General features: G+C 48.3%; 1 protein-coding gene across 2 annotated transcripts in view; it reads left to right on the top strand.

Annotated features, from left to right (window-relative positions):
• Positions 1 to 22,500, top strand: part of LOC146609076 (glutamate receptor ionotropic, kainate 5-like) — a 74,607-nt gene that overhangs the window by 20,581 nt on the left and 31,526 nt on the right. Inside the window, exons 3-9 of one of the 2 annotated variants that reach the window (XM_085346358.1) lie at positions 809 to 906; positions 4,086 to 4,251; positions 5,661 to 5,839; positions 7,946 to 7,999; positions 13,828 to 13,989; positions 18,810 to 18,962; positions 21,170 to 21,274. In XM_085346358.1, coding sequence (XP_085202484.1) covers positions 809 to 906; positions 4,086 to 4,251; positions 5,661 to 5,839; positions 7,946 to 7,999; positions 13,828 to 13,989; positions 18,810 to 18,962; positions 21,170 to 21,274 — 917 coding nt within the window. Of the gene's footprint in view, positions 1 to 808; positions 907 to 4,085; positions 4,252 to 5,660; positions 5,840 to 7,945; positions 8,000 to 13,827; positions 14,005 to 18,809; positions 18,963 to 21,169; positions 21,275 to 22,500 lie in introns of both variants that reach the window. The other variant, XM_085346356.1, reaches the window with a different exon arrangement.

The raw sequence follows: 22,500 nt of genomic DNA, 5'->3' as shown, positions 1-22,500 counted from the left end.
ACACACACACACAGACACACACACACACAGACACACACACAGACACAGACACACACAGACACACACAGACACAGACACAGTGTTTCCGATATCACAACAGAACACATTTAGAGCCGTTTGTGATTTTATTGTTTATTAAAATTCTATTTCTGGTGAGAAACAGAAAAAATGAAAGCAGAGTTTTTATTGGCCAGATTTAGCGGTCAGGGTGGGGCCACGCTGTGTCCCTGAGGCGCTCTGTGGATGGCGCTCTGACCTGCCAAACTGGAGGCTTTCTTTGGATTTGGGCTGAAACAATGACTGCAGGACAGATTCATGGATTTGTGACAGCTCTGGCTTTGGGGCAATAACTGGCACTGGAGATCAGGGACCTGCCTTCCTCCTCACCCTCTGAAAATCTGGCTCAAACTGGAAAAAGGGGGTAAAAAAAGGTATTTTAGAGGGGAGAGGACGTCTAACTGTCTCACCTGCAGTTTCACGGGCTCTGCAGACTGACTGTGGCCTCTGTTAGCTGGCTGCATGGCTGCTTAAGCGTGGGCCAACTTTTCTCATGGACTGAATGGTTTTTATGGCCAGCGTCTGAATAAAGTGTTGGATAAGTGTAAAAAATGAAACCTTCTCTAACAGCCCCTGGACTGACGTCTGTGTGCAGGACGAGTGAAAATCCCAAACACATACTCGCTGCCGAGCATCTCCCGCCGTCCTGCACGCAGACAGGAACAACGCTTCCAAAATAAAGTGGCGTAGAAACAAACACCTCCAGTAATCACACGCTGAGTTTTGTCACTCTGTGTCGTTTCTCCATCAGTGTGTCAGATCCTGCCGAAGGGTGTGGTCTCTGTGATCGGCCCCGCCTCCAGCCCCGCCTCTGGGTCCACCATCAGTCACATCTGTGGGGAGAAGGAGGTGAGTCACATCTGGATCTGGCGTGCGATCACGATTGTCCCGCTGAGGACGGTGACACGAGTTTCATACATACGTCACACCTGAGTGCAGGTAACAGTCACGGTGCTGCTGCCGCCTGTTACCGCCTCAGAGTGAAACATGGTGAGTAACAGTAACACTTCTTATTTGTTATACATGTTTCTGGCTGAAGATGAGCAAAGTTTCCAAACTTTATTAAGCGACGTCATGGACGTCTCTGTGCGGCAGCTGGACAGACTAGAGGACGCCACGCCCTCACTAACAACATTTTTATAACATGATGCAAACAACACATGAATGTTCGGTCTGGTGCCCGCCTCTTATTTCATCTCTGTTCCAATCAGACGTCTTCTTCCTGTCAAGGAAAACTCCCGTGTCCCTGCTGTTATGCAGTTTGCGGTTTCCAGAGCAGCCTCGCTCTGACTGCACATGTGTGCGACTCGTGCTCCACGCAAAGACCAAACCTGCAAACTGAAGACTTAGTTTAAAGAGTAACTAAGTGGAAGGTGGACCTGACGTCCTTGTTCCTGACATGGTGTTAATGTTGCACAGAGTTTGCTTTAGCCACTCGTGAAATGTTGCAGTTCAGTAAAAGATGAAAAGTTGTCCTGCTCATCTTCTAATTGCTTTAAACGTTTTACTTTGACGGTTCCTAACAGGAAAAGAGGAGGTTAGAAAAGCCACAAGAGATGAAGATCGATGTAGACTGTTGAACTTTAACCTTTAACCTGCTAACTGAGGCCTGCAGAGTCCTGGTGTTTGCACAGCGTGATCGTGGGGTGAACACACCTGAACGCTGCAGACCAGCAGACTGCGGACACCTGCAGTTAATCAGTCTATTCTTTAATGTTCACCCAGGATTGTCTTTTCAGCCAAAGGAAAGATAATTCTGACAAATATCCACAGAGTACTTTTGCTTCTCTGCAGAGCGGAGGGTCAAGGTCAGGAGTAGGGTTTGAGGCCAGGCGTGGGGTCTTCACTGGTGATCTGCTCCTCCTTTCATAATAAATGACAGGTTTGAGGTTTTGGCTGAACACAGCTGTGACCGTGGACAGACCGGACACAGCAGGCAGGTTTATATCACACACGTGTGACCGGATGATGTCACTACACATGGAACCGGTTTGTGATGGAGGTGTGGAGCAGGCTTTCTTTGGGTGCGGTTGCAGAGGACACCCCCGGTCTAATGCCTGACAAAGAGGACGTTTCCGCTCTAAGTTTAGGAGAAAGACCTCTGGGAGGGGGCGTGGCCTGTCTTCAGTTTAAAGCCTGTTCCCAGAAACGTGATTGGCTTCTCGTTTGCACCCAGTCGTCCTCGACCGAGATCTCCTGAACCAGTCGTTGAGTTCTTTCAGTTTTGCTTCGCTCTGTTGGATTTTTGCAGCCTTTAACTTGTGTTTAACCATTTTCTGCCTTCCAGAGTTTACACAGGTGCATCTCCAGCATGCCGCAAGCCTCTAACCGTCCACATGTCCTCTTCCTCCAGCCCGACAGGTCCCATGTTCCTGAATTCTCAGTCTGGATTTAGAATAAGCTGGGTGGATGGGAGCAAAGCCCGGCTGAGCTAATTACAGTTTACCTTTGAAGCCCCCGCAGGTCTGAGCTGAGGTTAAATCACGTCACACAGGACGTCTGTCCTCTGACCCCGTTCTTCGTTCCTCTCTGAAGTGATTAATTTTTCAATTTGTCATGAATCTTTCATCTTAAACACTCACACTGTCCGTCACAGCACCTTTGCTCTGGGAGGTCTGAAGTGAAACAGAGAAGCTTGTCTGAAGTTAGACACATCGTCACCTAACCGAGCACGGTGACGTGTCCTCCTTTCTTTTTCCTGCGGACACCCGGCTGTACGACCCTCCGTGACCCTTCGATGTCTGCCGAACAGAAACTGATTTCTGCATGAAACGCTTTTCTGATATTGCTGATGATCTGAGGCTTTGTTCCTTTCTCACATTTTCTTTGTGAGCGTGAACAAAGACGGGATCATCAGCGAGTGCCGGGCTCTGATTAAAGCTCCATTGCTGTTATCTGAACTTCCTGTATAACCTGTACAGTTGGGAACAACTCGGGCTCTCACTCAGGGGCTCCTCACTTTTTTAAATGTCTCAATCTTAAAACAATGCTGGCTCACAGAAAGGTGAAAGGTCGACCTGCGGCTGCTGTGATGCAGATTTGGAGGAAGAGCACAGAGAAAGTGAAACGCTTGAATGAGTGTAAGGCAGCTCGTTTCCCCACATTGACTTTTTCTTTCCCACCTCTCTGTTTATCCTTCTTATTACATCTTTTCTTTCCCCTTTTTCCATCTGTTATAAACCAGCTCTTGTTCCTCGGTAATGATGGAGATCTCTTCACACTGGCTGGCAGCTGCAGTTCCTGGAGTTTTACGTTATAAATGAAACTGGGACTTCCTCATTCGAGCTTCCTAAAACTGACAGCAGTAATATCCAGCCTGTGATGATAAAATTTCCCATTGTAGAAATACGGAGAAGTCGAAGAATAGTTCAAGCTTAATTCAGTTTTATTTATAAAGCGCGAAATCACAACAGTCACCTCAAAGAGTAACCCTACAGTAATACAGAGAAAACCCAACAATCATATGACCCCCTATGAGCAGCACTTTGGTGACAGCGGGAAGGAAAAACTCCCTTTTAACAGGAAGAAACCTCTGGCAGAACCAGGCTCAGGGAGGGGCGGGGCCATCTGCTGCGACCAGTTGGGGTGAGAGAAGGAAGACAGGATAAAGACATGCTGTGGAAGAGAGACAGAGGTTAATAACAGATATGATTCAGTGCAGAGAGGTCTGTTAACACATGTTCAAGTGCATAGTGTGGAGGATGTCGTAAGGCCTCGAGGCAGTTGGGTCTCAAACACAATATTTATGAGCTTTTGAATTTGTAAATCGGTCAGATTTGACCCGAACAGGCAGGAAGGTTGCAGCACCTGCTCTTAGGTGAAGGCTCTGCCTCCCACTTTTATACTTTAAATACTCTCCAAGTACAAAAACAGAGTTTAATGTGACGATTGTCTGAGAACTGTCGTGCAGTATAAAGTGCAGTAACTCGGTGAATGTTTCTTTGACTTTCAGTAACTGGTCTCCATGTTTCGAAGCAAAGCCCAGCGCAGACTTCCTTCTCTCATCATGCTTCTCATTCGCCCCTCAGATCCCTCACGTGAAGATCGGCCCCGAGGAAACGCCCAAGCTGCCGTACCTCCGCTTTGCCTCGGTGACCCTCTACCCGAGTAACGAGGACCTGAGCCTGGCCATCGGCTCCATCCTGCGCTCCTTCGGCTACCCGACAGCCAGCCTGATCTGTGGCAAAGCAGAGTGTGAGTGTCGTGGTTATTCCCACTGCAGCTCCGTCCACACTTAGGGCGGAAATGATGGATTTTAGAGCTCCAGTGTCTCGGGTTCGAACATTATGAGACGCTGGCACGTGATGCACATTCACAGATCATCTCACCTTAAACCACGAACGCTCCCCGATCCCTGTCCGGTTGCGTGTTGGCACCCGTTCCCTTGGGTTGAGGTTCTGTTTGGACGATCAGTCCTTGCTCTTCTCTTTGAGCAACACGTTTCACGAGTCCGTCCTCGTCCCCCTGCAAACCCAGCTCACATTTCCTGGAGTCAGTTTTCACCATTTTCCACCAGCGTCGAGCCCTCGGTGCCGATGGCTTTGATTTCTTTTCTGTTGTTTCTTCTTCTTCTGAGTTTTCTCTACTCCTCTCTTTCCTTTCCTTTCCTAATTCCTCTTCTCTCACACACTTCCCTCCATTCTTCCTTTCCTCTCCTGAGGACTCTAGTCTCCTCTCTTCCTTTCCCTTGTTCTTTTTCCCCTCCGTCCTCCCCACATCAGTCTCCCTCAGCTTGGATCCAGCTGACTGATCTGCCCCAGCTCTCCGCTCTAACATCTCCCGGTCTTTCGTCGTAGCCTCGGCCCGTTAACGGCCTGTATTGTGGTCCTGAGCGCTGCTGTCAGCCAGTTAAACGCTTTATGGCAGCGATTAGTCGAGACACGCCCGCTGCTTCTGTCAGGGACAGACGAGGTAATGAGCCGGAGGCCGACGCCTCTGAATGTCGAAGCCCAGGTGATGCAAACACAGCAGGCTTCTCGCCGGTTTGTAACGCGACTGCTTCTGCTGAGGTCGGTCTGTTTTCTCCCGTCCTGTGATTATTGACGCTGCTCGCATCCAGCATGTTTTTCACGACGTGAACGCGTCTCATGTTTGGCCCTGCTGTGGGATACCGCCTCAGTGGCAGCGATGCACAAACGCCAGCACTGAGTGTAATGGAGAGAAGTGACCACAGAAACGACTGATCAGAAGCGGTAATAAGTAAATCCTGCCTCAGCCGTGAGCACTCGTGGGTCCATGTTATTCTCAGAGGAGAAAATTAATGGACTTTCAACATAATCGCCTTTATCCCGCTCTGTTTATCGCTTCCTTTTAGGCCTGGAAGTCTGTAGAGCAGCGGCAGTTATTTGTCTCTCTAATGACTCCAAGTCTCATCAATTTTCTTTTTACAAGTCAGAGCAATAATTTTACAAGCAAACAAGCTAAACACTCAGGCGAGCATCGTTTATAGACCCCGCCTCTTTTTCAGGCACTTAGAAGCACTTTGGATGAAGAGTTTTGCCGCTGCGTGACGTAACTTTCACAGCCAAGTGTTTCTGACTGGGAACCGCAGTCCGCCATCGCTCAGACACGTGTGTGACTCATGCTCGTTTCCTGCCCCGTAGGTCTGCTGCGATTGGAGGAGCTGGTCCGCCGCTTCCTCATCTCCAGGGAGACGCTGTCGGTGCGGATGCTGGACGACAGTCTGGACCCCACCCCCCTGCTGAAGGAGATACGTGATGACAAAGTGGCCACCATCATCATTGACGCCAACGCCTCCATCTCGTATCACATCCTCAGGAAGGTCAGCTGTTTGCATCAGCGCGCTCGCGCAGCTTCTTACGTCTGATGCTTTTCTACTTCCAGTCAAAAGGAGTCGACGACTCTGTTCGTCCGTACGGTTCATCGTAGCTGCAGCAGAAGGTTTGAAATGGCACATTTGATCCATGTAAGAGGAAACTGCAATGAATAATCTCAGCCGGCTTTAGAGAAGCTAAAAAACCATGTTTCCAAAATCGGCTCGTGTGAAGTCAGCAATAAATTCACAGACTTGGCAGCGATGCGCTCGGCGGTGTCATGAGCCAAAGCTTAATGGGAGCTGCAGTGCAAAATCACCACTGAGTACAGAAGTGCAGGTTAAATAAGAAGAATAAGGAACAACAGAGTTTTTAGGGTTTAATTGATGCTCAGGAGCACAGCGTGAGAGAAGAGGAACGGAGCTGAGATTTAATCCTAAAATACAGGAAATATGAAAACCCTCTGCTAGCACGACAACACTAATCATTTTAAAACCACGATCACAGCATGACACGCCCACTTTGTGCATACAGAGCAGATCAGGACACGTCAGGTGGAAAAAGTTCTGCAGGTCAGACACGATGCGTGTCCGTCACACTGAGATCTGTCTGCCACGCGGCGCCGTATCTGCACACGCCTCTCTGACTTCAGCTAGCTTTAGCGGGGCGTGGTCCCACCGACTGCAGCTAATGTCCCAAACATGTGCCAGCTTAGCGACTTTGCCGCTATATTTAGCGAGTTTTCAGACCCCTTAGCGACTTTTTTTCTAAAAAGCGACTAGCGACAAATCTGGCGACTTTTTCTGGTGTTATTGGAGACTTATTTATGACGTCTTTTTGACGTGAAAGGGCGTGTTGCTCTTACTTTCAACAAGCTGCAGTGCTGCCGTGGGCACCTCACCCGTGCTAAAGCGCTCAACGGCGGAGGATAGTCCTCCGCCAGCTGCTATCAGGGCAGGAGACTGCATTTAGGACGTTTTTTGCTCACTTTATGTTTCTTCCACGATGTTATGTCTCTCTCCAACAGTGTAGGTTACAATTACATTAGCATGACCAATTATGCAAATTAGGTGATGACGTCATTTAGCGACTTCTAGCGACTTTTAGGACAGCCAATAGCGATTTTCCTTACTGAGGAGTTGGCAACACTGGTGCAGACGTGTCCGATGCAAATGCAGAGTGCACACCTGTATCATGTGGCACAATAAAACATGTGTCAGTGTTTGAACGTGTTGTTAAATGTCTGTTTCTGTGCAGCCCCGGTTCCTGTTCTGGAAGCGTCTTCTTCCTCTCTGCTGTTTACAGGGTGGAACAGGACCTTCAGACACGCTGGGCTGGTTTTGTGCCAAACTGGCTGTGAGCGTCGACAGACTTTTAAGCCACGGGCTAAATCGACCTGCGTTTGGCAGGTTGCAGTTTCCCTCTCATAGCAGTAACCTTGGGGGGTGCAGGAAGTTTAAAATTCAAAATTACTGAGTAAACTCAGTCAGGACTTTTCAAGTTGGGCTGCTGCTTCAGGCTGAAGGAGATGTAAGCTGACAGTGTGCAGAAGGTTAATGGATTAATAAGTGAAGCGGCGTGCAGGCTCTGCGGTGTGAGGATGCCAGGTTAAATCCTCCGCTGCCTGTCGGAGCCGACGTCCCGTACGTGTGGAAGGTGAGCGTGCCCGAGATCAGCTGAGCTGTGACTGAGTTTGAGTCTCTGCTCGGGTCGAGCAGAAAACATTCAAACATAGAAAAGTACTCCAAGGGTCTGCTGCTACCAGGTTTTCACCGTGAACTTCACAAAGATATGTATGTTGGCTGTCCACACTGACTCCTGCTGTGGGGAATCTGCTGTTCTCCCGTGTGTCGCATCATAACGTTGAAAGATATTCCAGTTTTCTGCTTGCTCTTGTGTTTTTAGCTAAATTCAGCCCAGTTTAAATGTCTTTTCACCTGAGAGCACGCTGCCGTTGTTATCATCTCCCTGAAACGTCTTTCATCACTGACGCGTCCTGGAGACGGTAACCACGGTTTCCAGGCTGTTATTAAGTTTGAGCGATGGTTCCTTTTTAAATAAACTCTGGCTCGTTTCCACGGAGGATGCTTAGCGTTTCTTCTGCTCTTCTGCAGGCTAACGAGTTGGGAATGACGTCCGCCTTCTACAAGTACATCCTCACCACCATGGTAAGAGCTCCACACCTCGCCTTCACCTTCATCGCTCGCCACTTAGTTGGATTCTCCTCATCTTCCTTCAATTCCTTCCATGAAGAAGATGCTTCTTAGTGGTTTTCATAATCGTCTGATTCTTCATCTTCATCACTTAGTGACCCATTTTTAACCTCCTCCTCCTCCACAGCTTTCTTGTCCACAGGCTTTGATACTATTGATAACGGCTGATAAAGGAATCGCTCAGCGTTCGACATTATTTTGCTCTGTACGTGACACACCAGCCACATTTATGCTGGTGACTCAATACTGTTCCTTTCCTTTCCTTTCCTGTTTTTCTTGTTTCCTTTCCTAAAGATGATCCGTTGCCTGATCTTTTTCCTACTTTCTTCTCCTCAGTTTCATTTCCTTTTCTGTCCTCTATCTCTTCCATCTGTTCTCCTTCCATCCTTGTTTGTGTCGCCTGCAGTGATGGGAATAACGTTACTAACGGCGTTACTTTTTTCAGTAACGAGTAATCTAACTAATTACTATTCCTATCGTTACAACGCCGTTACCGTTACCAACAAGAAAATGCTGTCGCGTTGCTATTTTTCAACAAACAGACGGGTGAAGCTGTGTTCAGCTTACAGCATCTTATATCAGCACGGAAGCAGCTGTAAGTAATCTGGACGCTGCAGCTTTAAGCAGCTGTGCTCCCGCGGACGGCAGTCACTGTCTGGCACAACAGCTGGAGCTCAGGGGGCAAAACAATCACACGAGTGCTGCTGTTTGACTGAGGAAGAATAAAGGAGTCGTGGTCAATCACATGACCACTTAAAGACAAAGCAACAAGGTGACATGTACCAGTTTATAAACTGCGTTGATCAGCCAGTAAAACCAGAGTCATGATAAACAAGACATACGCCTGTTTTTCCTCAATGTTTCGTCACGTTTCCTCTCTAAGGACAGCAGCGAGACCGCTCTGCTTATGAGCAAACAAAAACAGCCCGTTCATGTTGGTGGAAAAATGCACCATGTGGACCAATGAAAAATGATATGGTGACGTGACGTTTGGTTGTTTAGGAAGAGAGAGCGAGTTTTGAGATGTGAGAGTTTTGTGACGTTTAGCGTGTTTAGAGTGTGTAATTAGTGTGTTGTCTTGTGTAGTTAGTGTGTAGTTAGTGTGTTATGGATAGTTTTGTGTTGTGTGTCAGAACAATGAGGCGGCTGCTGTCTCCAGGCAGAAACAGCAGTGACACACCTGCTGCTGTCAGAGCTGCAGGTATCAGGTATCCCTGTGAGCATGAAGCCTTTCCAGAGGTGCTGTCGTCAGCCAGAGGAGGCCGTCGGTTCAAATCCTGAGCCAATCCGGCCGCACTTGCAGACAGTAACTGAAATAGTAACTCCTGCATGTGGCGAGCTCTCACGGGCGCAGTGAGGTCAGCAGACACTACGTTCAAACGTCTGCTCGTGAGCCCATTATTGCTGCTTGTGGCCATATTTTCTCATTACTTCAGTCTCCTCCTCTGTTATAGTCTCTATTTTGCCTCCCTCCTTCTTTCTTGGCTTGTTTATTCATTTTGTTTCTCCTTCTTCTGCCAACACTTTCTTCTTTCTCGCCTTTCGCTGCTCGTCTTCTCGTCTGAATCTGTGGCGGTTCGTTCCGACTGCTTCCTGCTTCCTCTCTGGCCCTTTGCTTCTCTCCTCTTCTTTCACTCTTTTCTCGTTCTTACTCGTCTCTTTTTTCCATGCTCTCTGTGCCGCTGCGTTCCTTCGGGATGTTTGTAGGTCACGTGCTGAAACTCTGTCACCTCCCCCGTGTCACGCATGTCCTCCCCCTCCGCTCTCCTCGTCTCTCGGTGCTCATCACGGATGCACGCTTGTCCCGCCGCCGTTTGTCATCATTAGAATTTTGCTGTTCGGTATCGTGCCCTTGTACGAGAGACTTTGTGTGGATAATAACTCGTCTCGATCTCCGCCTCGACTCTAAATACTGTCGTGTCACATTCTTTAACGGCGCCGTTTGCGCGGGGGCTTGACACCGCGTTCGCAGACCAAGGACGAAAACACGCCCCCCAGTAGAACCCTGGAAGGGAACCAAAATGAAAATGATTTCTCAACACTTCCACACACACCTGCCGTCTCTGACCTACCTTTAACTTTGCCATAAACACGCTCGGCTGACTGTGACAGGCTGACTTCAGGGCGCTGAGTTCATCGCCGTTTCACCACGAGGAAGGACTCAATGGTCTCTACATTTATCATTTGTATGAAACAAGCTGTTTTCTGATTGGCTGTTCCCCACAAACAGAAGGTTTGAACAGCATGCTAGACATGAAACCTCCTGGTTGCAGGGTTTAGTCGGGAGTGCTCGGAGAGAAAGCTTTGCCCTATCACGTCCAGGATCATCTGGACCGCTTCCAGTGAGGCTGCTGTGCTCTGCTTTGCACTGGACACATGGAACTGGGCTTGGTTAGGCTGCTGGAGACTTGCTCAGTTTAGCCAGGTGGGCTGATCGCCTGCTGGCAGTGCACGAACACGGGGACGGTGCATTTCTATCATCTCAGATGTACGTGTGGAAATATGTTTGAGGCTTTGTGCTGCTGAAAACGTGGCTCCATGTGAGTGTGTGAGAGAGTCAAACAGCATCGGAGGAAGTTGACTGAATTTCAGTGAAGTGGTTGGAGTGGTTGTGATGACATCAGGACCGCCTCCTTTACTTACCTGCATCATGGTAGTTTTGTCTTGTTTTTGTCTCTTTAATATTTCATTTTCACTTCTCTTAGTGTTCGTTTGGTTTCTGGTTCTGATTCTTGTGTTTTTGGACATTTTTCCTCTCTCTGTGGTCGTTTCGTGTGTTTTTGTGCTTGAATGTTGCCGTTGGGGTAAAGGACAGTGTTGTAGGTCAGGGTGAAACCATTAAACAGTGTGCGGCAGCTGGTGTGGCTCAGAGGCTGTTTTGTGTGTCGGTGCTTTGTAGAAGGTTAATTTGGCCTCGGCGAGGAGCTCGGCGTCCTGAAGTTCCATGAAGCGAGTTTCTAACTGCGTGGCGTCTGGGTGAAGTCATCGGTGAGTCATGGTATCGATCAGCAGCCTCATCAACCCTCTGCAGATATATGGCGGCTACGTTCTTGTGAATGTGGCAGGAAAGGTTGTAATCTTCCTGATTGCTCTTTAAACGTCGCAGATTGAAACGATGGTGGAGACGGTGCACGTCTTCCTCACCCCGACCTTGTCCCGCCCTGTTATTCCTTAACTTCCTGCGTCGGTGTGCTGCACTCTGTGTCCCGGGATGCTGTCGCAGTGTTTCCTCCCCCGGTGGCGCTGGCCGCTCGCTGCCGCTCCTCCAGCCAACTGCTCTCCGTCATGGCTGGCAGGCCGGCCGTCTGACAGTGCACTTGGCTGCAGCTGAAATTGATTTGGCAGCAGCAACAACAACAGCAGCAGTTTCCCAGGAGGCGGGGACGCCGCTCGGAGGGATTGAGGTGGACGGATGCTGACCCCTCACAGGCAGGTCAGCCCCGGTGCTAAACAGCCGGGCCCAGAAGAGTCGCCGTGTGAATATTCTCGGGATGTTTGAGTCCCGACCTCGCGCCCTCCACAGACTCTTTTCTGCAGACGGGAGAGAATCTCAGCCAAACGTTTTCACGCTGCCAAATAACGATGATGACAACCTGTCCGTGCAGCAGCACGCCAGACTGACGGCCGCTGACCGCACGCCTTTCCAGAGTTACACTCTTCACATCATTTTTAAACGAAATGATAAACGTCAGCACACGAACCCAAACAAGCTGAAGGGCAGAGAGTGCCAAAGATACGTCGGCCTGCACATCATCATCGCCATGTTGTTGTTGTCGTCAGGGCAGAAAACTCAAATGAGTAAAAAGGTCCAGCCTGAGTCCTGGGTTGTGATTGGTTAACATCAGGCTCCGCCTGGGTCACATGTTGGATAAAGAAGTTTCATAAATGTGAATCAGGTGAAGGTAGAGCAGAGTAATTATGTACCTGAGGAGGGCGTCGAGAGTCACATTTGGATCATTAGTGCAGTTTATGAGGCAGGTGTGTGTGTGTGTGTGTGTGTGTGTGTGTGTGTGTGTGTGTGAGTGTCTGTGTCTGTGTGTGTGTGTGTGTGTGTCTGTGTGTGTGTCTGTGTGTGTGTGTGTGTGTGTGTGTGTGTGTGTGTGAGACTGATTATTTGTGTATTCGGTCTAATGAGGCTCTTAACGTCACAGTTTGATGTGATTTGAGCTTCTTTTCATTTAAAGTGTTTGTGAGTCTCTCACATGAGTCGTGCTCACGTCTGACTCCGATGGCTGAAGCTGTCTCCTGTTCTTCGTCCTCTGACGACCTGTTTTCGTGCTGCCTCTGCTCATGTTTCACGCATTAGAGAGTAACTGTTCATGCACCCTGATACTGGTACGAGCATCTTCTATCCGATGGTGCAGATGAGTCAAAACTGTTTGTATGGACCAAACCAGAATTAAATATTACACGATAAACATTTTCGTCTTTCCTGCATCAAATGAAGCACACCGTAGCTTCCAGGTTGACTGCACAGAGTCACAGTAAGGCTGTGTCCCAATTCAGGGTCTGCAGCCTTAAAGGCCCAATTTCAAGGCCGATTACGTCACAGCGGCGCGCCGAAGGCTGTCCCGATTCAAAGGCTGCTCGAAATGCGGCCCTGAAATGCGTCCTTCATTTCCCTGAATTTTAAGGCTGTGGCAGTGTAGACTTCGTGGCCCAACATATCCCAGAATGCATAGCGCGGCGGTGGGTGTGGATAATTTTGCCGAAAAAAAACGGCGGATGAGGGGCGGCCGAAGAGTAAACTTTAAGTACTGAATATTATGTCACTTATTTATGTGCAAATGTTTAATAACGAAGAGCATTAAAACATTACTGTTGGCCACATGTCGGCAAAGTTATGTGACATTAGTGACGTTTGTACTAACTTGGTTTTACAGCCTTTACTTTAAAATATACGCCGTTCAATAGCTGAGCTTAATCTCACAGAGAATGATCAAAGCTCATGTAGAAACAAACAAACAAATGTTTCCAGCTGTTAGTATCATGGTTGCTAGGCAACCTGGGCAGCGCAACGAAGGCTAGACCGTCCCATTTCACAAGCCTCGCACTTCCGGCCTTAGCGGTCTTTGAGGATCGTTGAGGCTGCAGAGCCTGAATTGGGATACAGCCTAAGTGTGGCTGTGCAGCGGCTGCAGCCTCTCTTCCCACAGTTAGTCCCTAACCCCTGGTGGTGAACAGAGGAAGTGCAGTTTTAGGGGTTACAACATACAACATACGTTTCGGTTCAGCTCAGCTGAAAACAAAGGAACTCTTCATTCTTTTCAGGGGAACACGATTACTGAGCACAGCTTGTACTGTCGAGGGGATCGGAGGTGAAGCCAGCAGCCGGCTGGTTTGGAGTCTGCCGGCATTCCCGACTCGTTCCAGCTAAACATCTCATTGTCAGCATCTGCTGCACAACACAAACCCTGCGAGGGCTGAGCAACAGTTTGTGGTTTATTTCAGCAGCACAGCTCAGCGTGACACCAACTTGCCTTCAAGGACTATTTGAAGTTCTTTGAAATCCCCGGCGTTTGATGTCCATCTTTTTTCAAACAAAAAGGAAAGAAAAGTGTTTTTCTCTGCGTCCCTGTTCTGAATTTAAACACTGTGCTTGATGTTGTGCAGCCGGCAAAGAAAACTCCAATCAAGCTGTTAAAGCTGTTTGTTTCTTTGTGCTTTGTTGTTCTCTTTCTCCCTCTGCATTTCAGATTCTCCACCCCTCCGTGGTATCTGCACGTCCCAGCAGCCGCTCGTGTCTTCTTCTGTTCACTCGCTCTTTCTGTCTCTGTCTTCAGGATTTCCCCCTCCTGCGACTTGACGATGTGGTGAACGATCAGTCAAACATCGTGGGCTTCTCCATGCTGAACATCAGCCATCCTTTCTACCTGGAGTTCATCAGGAGCCTCAACCTGTCCTGGAGGGAGGGCTGCGACGTCAGCCCGTACCCGGGACCCGCGGTGAGACGGGACAGAGTACGACCCCGAGAGCGTCTCACCTCACCTCATCTACTGCCACACTATCAGAACCGTTAGAAGATATCCTCAGTGCTTAAAAGACTTCTTGTCTTTATTCAGCTTAAAGGTTCAAATGCAAATGTAGCTTTTAGAGAAGAAGCAAAAGCAGAAAGTCAGAAATGAATCGATGAAATGTGTGAGTAGGCTTAGTTTGCACAAAGAGAGGCCGACGAGCTGCTCACGGGTCCTCGAAACAGTGCCCATTATTCACACGCAGTGAGACTGGTGTCCTTTTGACACAGTTACTGAGCAGCGTGTCTCCGCCGTACACAGGCTAACCTTCAGCCTCCTGCACAAATGTGGGTCACTGTGTCACAAGCTGCTCTTTGGTTTTCCTGAGATATGTGATGTTCGCAAACGAAGTCAGCCAATCAGTGATCTATTTATCACCGTGAAGCGCGCCTCAACATCACAGAGGCGTTGGAAGCGTTGGCTGTAAGGTGTGCTGGAAGCACAGTGCTTCGGTCAGCCATGCTGTAATATTGCAGGATAGTAATACATGTGCTGGCCCTGAGAGGAGGAGCCTGAGCTGGTCCATGAGGTGGAGACATGCCCAGTATAGTTATAGTTAACTGTTCCACCCTGGAGACCTGGAGGAGCAGTCGATAAGAACCCCCGTCTTCCTCTACAGGAGCTGAGCTGTAGGCTGACTCACTACATGGTGTTCAGGTGGATCAGGTGGACCCCCACATTTGTGCAGAGGACAGTAGATCTCTGTGCTAACTACCAACCCGACACAGGAAAGAAAGAAGTCAGTAAAGAGTAAGATTGAAGAAACGCTTCCGTCTAATGACTTCTGCACAGTTGCTTGGATACCAAGCTTCTCTTGCACGTGGGGAAAAGGCCGGCACAAATCCTGATGTTTGTGAAATGTTAGCTTGCCCTTTGCTGTGCCACAGCCACACAATATTTCAGTGTCACTGCTCGACATAATGAAGCAGCTAAATTATGATCCTGGGATAATGAGAGGTGTTAATCAGCAGATCAAGGTGTGATATTTAGAGATGCTAAGGTAAGTAAGTCATCTACAGCAGGTTCAGCCCGGAGAGCGTCTTCATCTGTCGCTGTGTCTGCGTCTTTGCCCTGATCCATAATAAATAGACACATCAGGGCAAATCTGTCCCATCAGAGCGCTTTGTCTCATCTGCAGCTCTGAGATCAGCAGAGTGATAAGGCCAGCTTTAATAAAGATAACAGTTATGACAACAACGAGTTTGCCTCAGTCACTGCAAACAGCATCGTATCCCCGGGGTTATTGCTCATATCTATTCACTTAAAGTGCCGGATGGATTTCATGATGAACTTAATGATTGGGAAGTTTATGGATGTTACTGAACAATTAGAAAAGAAGAAAAGTTCCCAACTGAAATGACACAAAGTGAGATTTAACACCTGAGGTTTGTTTTCAGGACGAAGACAAACGGAAGCCCAAAGCAAATCACTGTCACTATGCTATACTTAAGTAGTACTGTACTTACGATTCATTTCTTGATTCATGAAATGAACTAACAGTTAATTAGGACACAAAGCAACGCACCGAGCAGCTCAGCAACACCAACAGACCTGAGAGACCACAGAGTCATTTATTTCACAGAGGACCTCTGGAGGAGGCTGACAGGTCTGCAACCAGGAAACGCCTTCATGGATGGAAACACAGGATTTACAATAGGAAGGATGATCAGACTTAAAAGCATCTCAGACCTTACCTGCAGTAACACCTGGTTACCTGCAGTAACATCTCGTTACCTGCAGTAACCCTTCCTTACCTGCAGTAACCCCTCCTTACCTGCAGTAACATCTCCTTACCTGCAGTAACATCTCGTTACCTGCAGTAACATCTCGTTACCTGCAGTAACCCTTCCTTACCTGCAGTAACCCCTCCTTACCTGCAGTAACATCTCCTTACCTGCAGTAACCCCTCCTTACCTGCAGTAACATCTCCTTACCTGCAGTAACATCTCTTTACCTGCAGTAACATCTCGTTGCCTGCAGTAACCCCTCCTTACCTGCAGTAACATCTCGTTACCTGCAGTAACCCCTCCTTACCTGCAGTAACATCTCCTTACCTGCAGTAACATCTCGTTACCTGCAGTAACCCCTCCTTACCTGCAGTAACATCTCGTTACCTGCAGTAACCCCTCCTTACCTGCAGTAACATCTCCTTACCTGCAGTAACACCTCGTTCCCTGCAGTAACCCCTCCTTACCTGCAGTAACATCTCTTTAGCTGCAGTAACATCTCGTTACCTGCAGTAACCCCTCCTTACCTGCAGTAACCCTTCCTTACCTGCAGTAACCCCTCCTTACCTGCAGTAACATCTCGTTACCTGCAGTAACCCTTCCTTACCTGCAGTAACATCTCGTTACCTGCAGTAACATCTCGTTACCTGCAGTAACCCTTCCTTACCTGCAGTAACCCTTCCTTACCTGCAGTAACATCTCGTTGCCTGCAGTAACCCCTCCTTACCTGCAGTAACATCTCCTTACCTGCAGTAACATCTCTTTACCTGCAGTAACATCTCGTTGCCTGCAGTAACCCCTCCTTACCTGCAGTAACATCTCGTTACCTGCAGTAACCCCTCCTTACCTGCAGTAACATCTCCTTACCTGCAGTAACATCTCGTTACCTGCAGTAACCCCTCCTTACCTGCAGTAACATCTCGTTACCTGCAGTAACCCCTCCTTACCTGCAGTAACATCTCCTTACCTGCAGTAACACCTCGTTCCCTGCAGTAACCCCTCCTTACCTGCAGTAACATCTCTTTAGCTGCAGTAACATCTCGTTACCTGCAGTAACCCCTCCTTACCTGCAGTAACCCTTCCTTACCTGCAGTAACCCCTCCTTACCTGCAGTAACATCTCGTTACCTGCAGTAACCCTTCCTTACCTGCAGTAACATCTCGTTACCTGCAGTAACCCCTCCTTACCTGCAGTAACCCCTCCTTACCTGCAGTAACATCTCGTTACCTGCAGTAACCCTTCCTTACCTGCAGTAACCCCTCGTTACCTGCAGTAACATCTCGTTGCCTGCAGTAACACCTCCTTACCTGCAGTAACCCCTCCTTACCTGCAGTAACATCTCGTTACCTGCAGTAACCCTTCCTTACCTGCAGTAACATCTCGTTACCTGCAGTAACCCCTCCTTACCTGCAGTAACATCTCGTTACCTGCAGTAACCCCTCGTTGCCTGCAGTAACACCTCCTTACCTGCAGTAACCCCTCCTTACCTGCAGTAACACCTGGACTGAAAGCTGTCCTTCAGTCACATCTGGAATCTTTGAGGATAGAGCCAAAACTACAAATAATGAGTCCAAACACTTGTGTGAGAATCACTTGTGCCGGCATGTCGGTTACAGCCCGGTGTCTCCTCAGTAAAGTTATGGTCCATGTTGGAGGAGGCGGAGCAAACCTGGGACTGGGAGTTACCAGAACTCTTCACTCTTCCTGCCTCTGATTTCACTTCGTCTATCTGTCTCTCTTCAGTCTGTAATTAGTTATTGTCATCCAGCCCTGAAACTATCGACTCGGAGAGAACTCCAATCACACTCGGTCATACATCCGTCTTCTTTATCAGCCGCTGACAGACTGTGCCGCTCTGCCTCCGTACAATTTGTCTGATTCCCTCAGAGTGTCAGTTTGATTGACAACTGACCAAACAGACCAGAACGTCAGACTGTGATAGGATCACTGAGTCGATTGCTGAGCCCAGCGCTGAGAGCCGCTGATAGCAGGAGGGCTTTAATTTTCCTCTTCTTGCTATCAATACCCCGGCGTCTTCAGCTGTAGGAGCACCAACAAACACAGCTTTTTATTCTTGTTTCTGGGAGTTTTGGTCTTGTGCAGCTTTGTGGGCTGCAGTGGGGAATGTGGAGGAGAGCATGCTGAATGAACAGGACACATGCAGCAGATTGTTCTTGATGTTATTCTGATCTCAGCTTTTAAGCTCTTAACTTCACCCAGTACTCTTAATGGCTAATAGGAGTTCAATCACACTACAGCACTGTGCAAAAGTCTTAAGTCACCATTCATTTCTTTAGATTTTGCAGGAATCCTGGAGGTTCATTATAACATATGCAAACATACATGGAATAATAATAGGCAAGAACAGAGTTTGAATATTTGGTGTGAGCAGCTTCATCCTTCAGCTCAGTGTGAACTCTGAGGCTTCAGAGGCTTAACGGACAGAAACAAATGGTCAGGCACCAGGACTGGACCGACAGACGAACTTTGAAATACCGTCAGAAAGCTGAAGAACTGTTGCTCAAGAACATTTTGCTTTTTGGAAGCAAAATATGAGCAAGCAAGCTACCTGCTGAACGGCGTGATGTCAGAACTCTGTGACTCGTGTGCATCAGACAGATGCATTAAAACCAACAGAGTGCAGATGTACCGGCATCCTCCGTCATCACCCTTCGTCATTTACATGAATACAGTTGGGTTATGGACAGTCCAGATCTGTGCATCACTCATAGGGTTCAGATGTGAAACACATTAGGAAGATGTTCTCGTAGAGGCCGAGCTGCAGAGATCATTCACGAGTGTCGGACTGAGAGCGACACATTTGTGTCCGGCTGGGAGAAGCAGCTGACACTGGTTAGTCTCTCAGAGTAAAACGGCGCTGATGGAAGTCATCGTATTTATTCCTCACAGAGACGGAAAAGTTCGAGCACACAGGCAGCTCCTCCACTGCGACATCAGAGCGCTCTGCTGTGTCAGTTATTGAACCCATTCATGCTTTAATGTTTTCACCCGTGTCTGTCTCAGCTGTCGTCAGCACTGATGTTCGACGCCGTTCACGTGGTGGTGAGCGCCGTGCGAGAGCTGAACCGCAGTCAGGAGATCGGCGTGAAGCCGCTGAGCTGCACCTCCCCGCTCATCTGGCAGCACGGCACCAGCCTCATGAACTACCTGCGCATGGTAAACACACACAGACACACCTCACGCATTATCAGAGGAGGCCCACAGACATCTCACAGAAAGGCATTATGGGTAATGTAGAGATGAAGGGCTCACAGTTTACTGTCGTCTCAGCAGCAGCGAGCGCAGCTCTTCTTCTTCTGCTTCCATTCACTGAACAGGCCAAAGGATGGAAGTGCTAACAGCAGTGTTTCCAGTTTAAAAAGCTCAGACACTGGAGGATGAGCCAGTACAGCAGCACGCTGGTTTCACCTCTGTGCTGGTGTAGGTTTGGTTCCCATGCAGCCGTGTGGTCTCTGACATTTCAGCTTTTTAAAAGCTTTGAAAGCTGTTTTTTCCAAATAGGCAGGGACTCAGTAGAAGGCGTGAACTTGGCTGTAGGTGGGTGTGGATGCTGCTGGTATGAAACACTTCATATTTCAGTGGAAACACTGGCAGGGATTTGAGCTCGCAGCAGGAGCGTTCAGCACTGCAGCATTTAGAGGACTTGTTGGTTTTAACACGGCGAGCTGCTGCAGAGCTGCACCCGTGGAAGGAGGCCTCCTCCCTCCTTCCTTCTTTCATTTTCATGTCCATTTGATTTATTCCTGTCTTCCTCTTCCCCCGTCTTTGTCTGTCTGCCACTTCTTGTTTTTTCCATCCTCTGAGGATGCCGCTCCCTCTCTCCATTTGTTTTGCTTGCTCTCCGAGCATCACTTCATCATCTCTGCACTGAGCCTGGCAGCAACCAGAGACCGCGTTCCCTCTCCCCGTCTCTCTCGCCACATTGTTTTTGGGATGTAATTCATCTTGAGTGGTGCGCACGCACACACACACAGACACACACAGATACACGCACACACCCGTTCATAGTGTATGTGCACTCGATTACACATAACTCACATAAACTAAGGAACAAAATGCACGCTTGGCTGCACATCTCTCACACTTATTTGCACATTCCTGCAAACACACACACACATACACACACACACACACACACACACACACACACACACACACACACACACACACACACACCAGCAGCAGCAGCATCACTGATCTGATGAACTGTCTGTCTCTCCTGTTGTCTCAGTTTCTATTTCCAGTGTGTGTGTGAGAGCATGTATTGATATCTGTGTGGGGACCTAAATCCCAGTTCCCATGAGCTTAAAGGCGTGTTTGAGACTCAAAGTGTCAGGGTTACATTTAGGTTATGGTGATGGTTAGGCTCGGGGTTCATTGATGGTTAAGGTTAGCAGCTTGGGAAAGCATTATGTCAATGAGATGTCCCACAAAGATATGAAAACGTGTGTGTGTCAGATTAAAGTGCAGCCTGTAATAAAGCTTCACATTGAGCTGCTGTAAACATCTTTCCCAGATTTTCTGCATCCTTAACGTGAACGCCAACGCAGTCTGTTGTTCCGTATAAAGATGCCGAGTGTCATCTAGCTGCTAACAAGTCTGTGCAGCTAATCCGGCTAACAGTTTACTGGAGAGAGAGTCCAGGGTGTGAAGCTCTCTCACCCTCAGGTTAGCACTGACAGGATGGTTTGCAGTCACTCCATGCAAAGACTGTATATAAAAGATGACTGTAGCCTTTGGGTCTGAATAGTAAAGCTGATGTGGAAGTGCCGCTTGAGCAGCAGGAGGCGACTCTGGCTGTACAAAGAAGTGTACGGCTCACTGATTTATGGCCTCCATAAGCGCCGTCCTAATGAGTCAACGAGCTCGTTTGCTAGTTTGAGGTCTTACTGAGTGCGGACATTAAGGTCCTCTTTCACTAAAACAGATGATAAAGCAGGTCATGCTTCAGGGTGGGGGGCGTGGTTAATTTTCCCACCAGGAGAAACCGCACTGATGAGCTGAACTCAGTAGTAATTTCATCTCTTTAAACTTAAATTAGCCGCCCTGCCTCAGGGCGTGTTACCTCATGATGACACATGACCACCTTAGGTGCCCGTCACAAAGATGGTGACATCAGCGGGTGATGTCACTGCAGCGTCATGCTGTTCTTTACATGTCGTTATCAATCAGGAAATAGATGTGCTTTTATTTTCCTTCTTATTCTTCACATTGAAGCTGAGTAGAATTAAAAGTAGACTAACGTTTGTATTCCATCTACTGATATTATCTTATTATTACTTTAATATAGCACAACGTTCAGTTAGCTTTGCACCTAGCTAACCTGCTAACCTGCTCTTTGGTGTTTGCCCGTGTGTCATCAGGTGGAGTACGACGGTCTGACAGGTCACATCGAGTTCAACAGCAAAGGCCAGAGAACCAATTACACCCTGAAGATCCTGGAGAAACACCCTGCAGGCCATAAAGAGGTCAGAGGTCAAATAGGGTCAAGTGGGGAGCTGACAGGAAGGAGATTAGGTCATCATTCAGCCGCAGAGATGTAAATTTGTGCCTTTAGATCAGGCGGGTGGATGAGCGTGGATGTTCTACGCAGTGACCTTAAAAGTTGTGCAGGATGCGCCGTCTGCCCTGCAATTAAACCTTCTCTCATTCGTCGATAAAATCAGTGCAAACCAATTTTTTCCTGAAGGCTCGGCGCACATTTACGACCTCATACATATATTAAAAGGTTGCAGATCAATGGAGGTCAGCCCGGGGTCAGGTGGGCTCGTGTACCAGGGGTGAAGCTTCCCGTGAGAAGTAACGAGACAGTGCGTGATTTACGCTGCAGCTCAAACACAAGAGCGCGCTCGTGCTCCCCGGAGCATGAGCCGCTCCTTCGATAAGGTCGTTGCTTCAGGCTGCTCTGCTTCCTGCATCGAATCCAAATTGATTTTCATCCTGCTAGATCTGCTGCTCTCGCTAACTCTGACCTCATTTACTCTGTGGCGTCTACTGAGGTCCAGATTCATGCATTCTAGTCAAACCCATTTAAGTTTGCTTCACATTTTCAGGAGCCGAATGGATTCACACAGTTACCTCAGCACTGTGCTGCTGTTATGGACATTATCCATGTTTCTAGTGTAATCATGAAACAATCAAGTTATTCTTTGACACAGTTTGGTCCATAATCAGCTGGACACACACACGTTTGTAGTTTTGTCTCTGCACTGCACCACACAGGACTGAAATCAAACAAAAGTGCAGACTTTCAGCTGTAATTCGAGAGTCTGTGTTTTTAGCTTTTCACTGTAACTTTAAGAATGCGGTCCAGGAGGCCACCAGGCAGCAGTGAGGTCCAAAGGAAGGAAAGCACGAGCAGCTCGAAACACGTGAAAGACACCTGAGGTGCACGAGAACCACTGAAACACTGAGAAGCTCTAACTATCAGCTGAGCCTCGGGTGTGTTTGTTTATGGAACCCAAGGAGCCAGAAATGGATGTCGATGTCAGACTTAACAGGATTGAGGATATCCCCGTTCCTGCAAATCAGAGTTGAGTTTAAAGCTGTCTGAAGCCTGAGCCGGTGCTTACACGGATTACTTATACTCTCCTCGCTGTTTCACTGCAGCAGTTTGCATGAATATTCAGTGATATGAGCACACTTCCCCTTTAATGCAACCTTACGCTTGTGTAGCTTCAGGTATCAAAGCAGC

Source organism: Diplotaxodon limnothrissa, linkage group LG22 (genome assembly GCF_057381915.1).
Source record: "Diplotaxodon limnothrissa isolate DT_005_m linkage group LG22, D_limnothrissa_male_GT1.1, whole genome shotgun sequence".
Classification (NCBI taxonomy): domain Eukaryota; kingdom Metazoa; phylum Chordata; class Actinopteri; order Cichliformes; family Cichlidae; genus Diplotaxodon; species Diplotaxodon limnothrissa.
The sequence above is the reverse complement of the archived record's forward strand: the minus strand, read 5'-3'. Positions and strand labels throughout refer to the sequence as shown.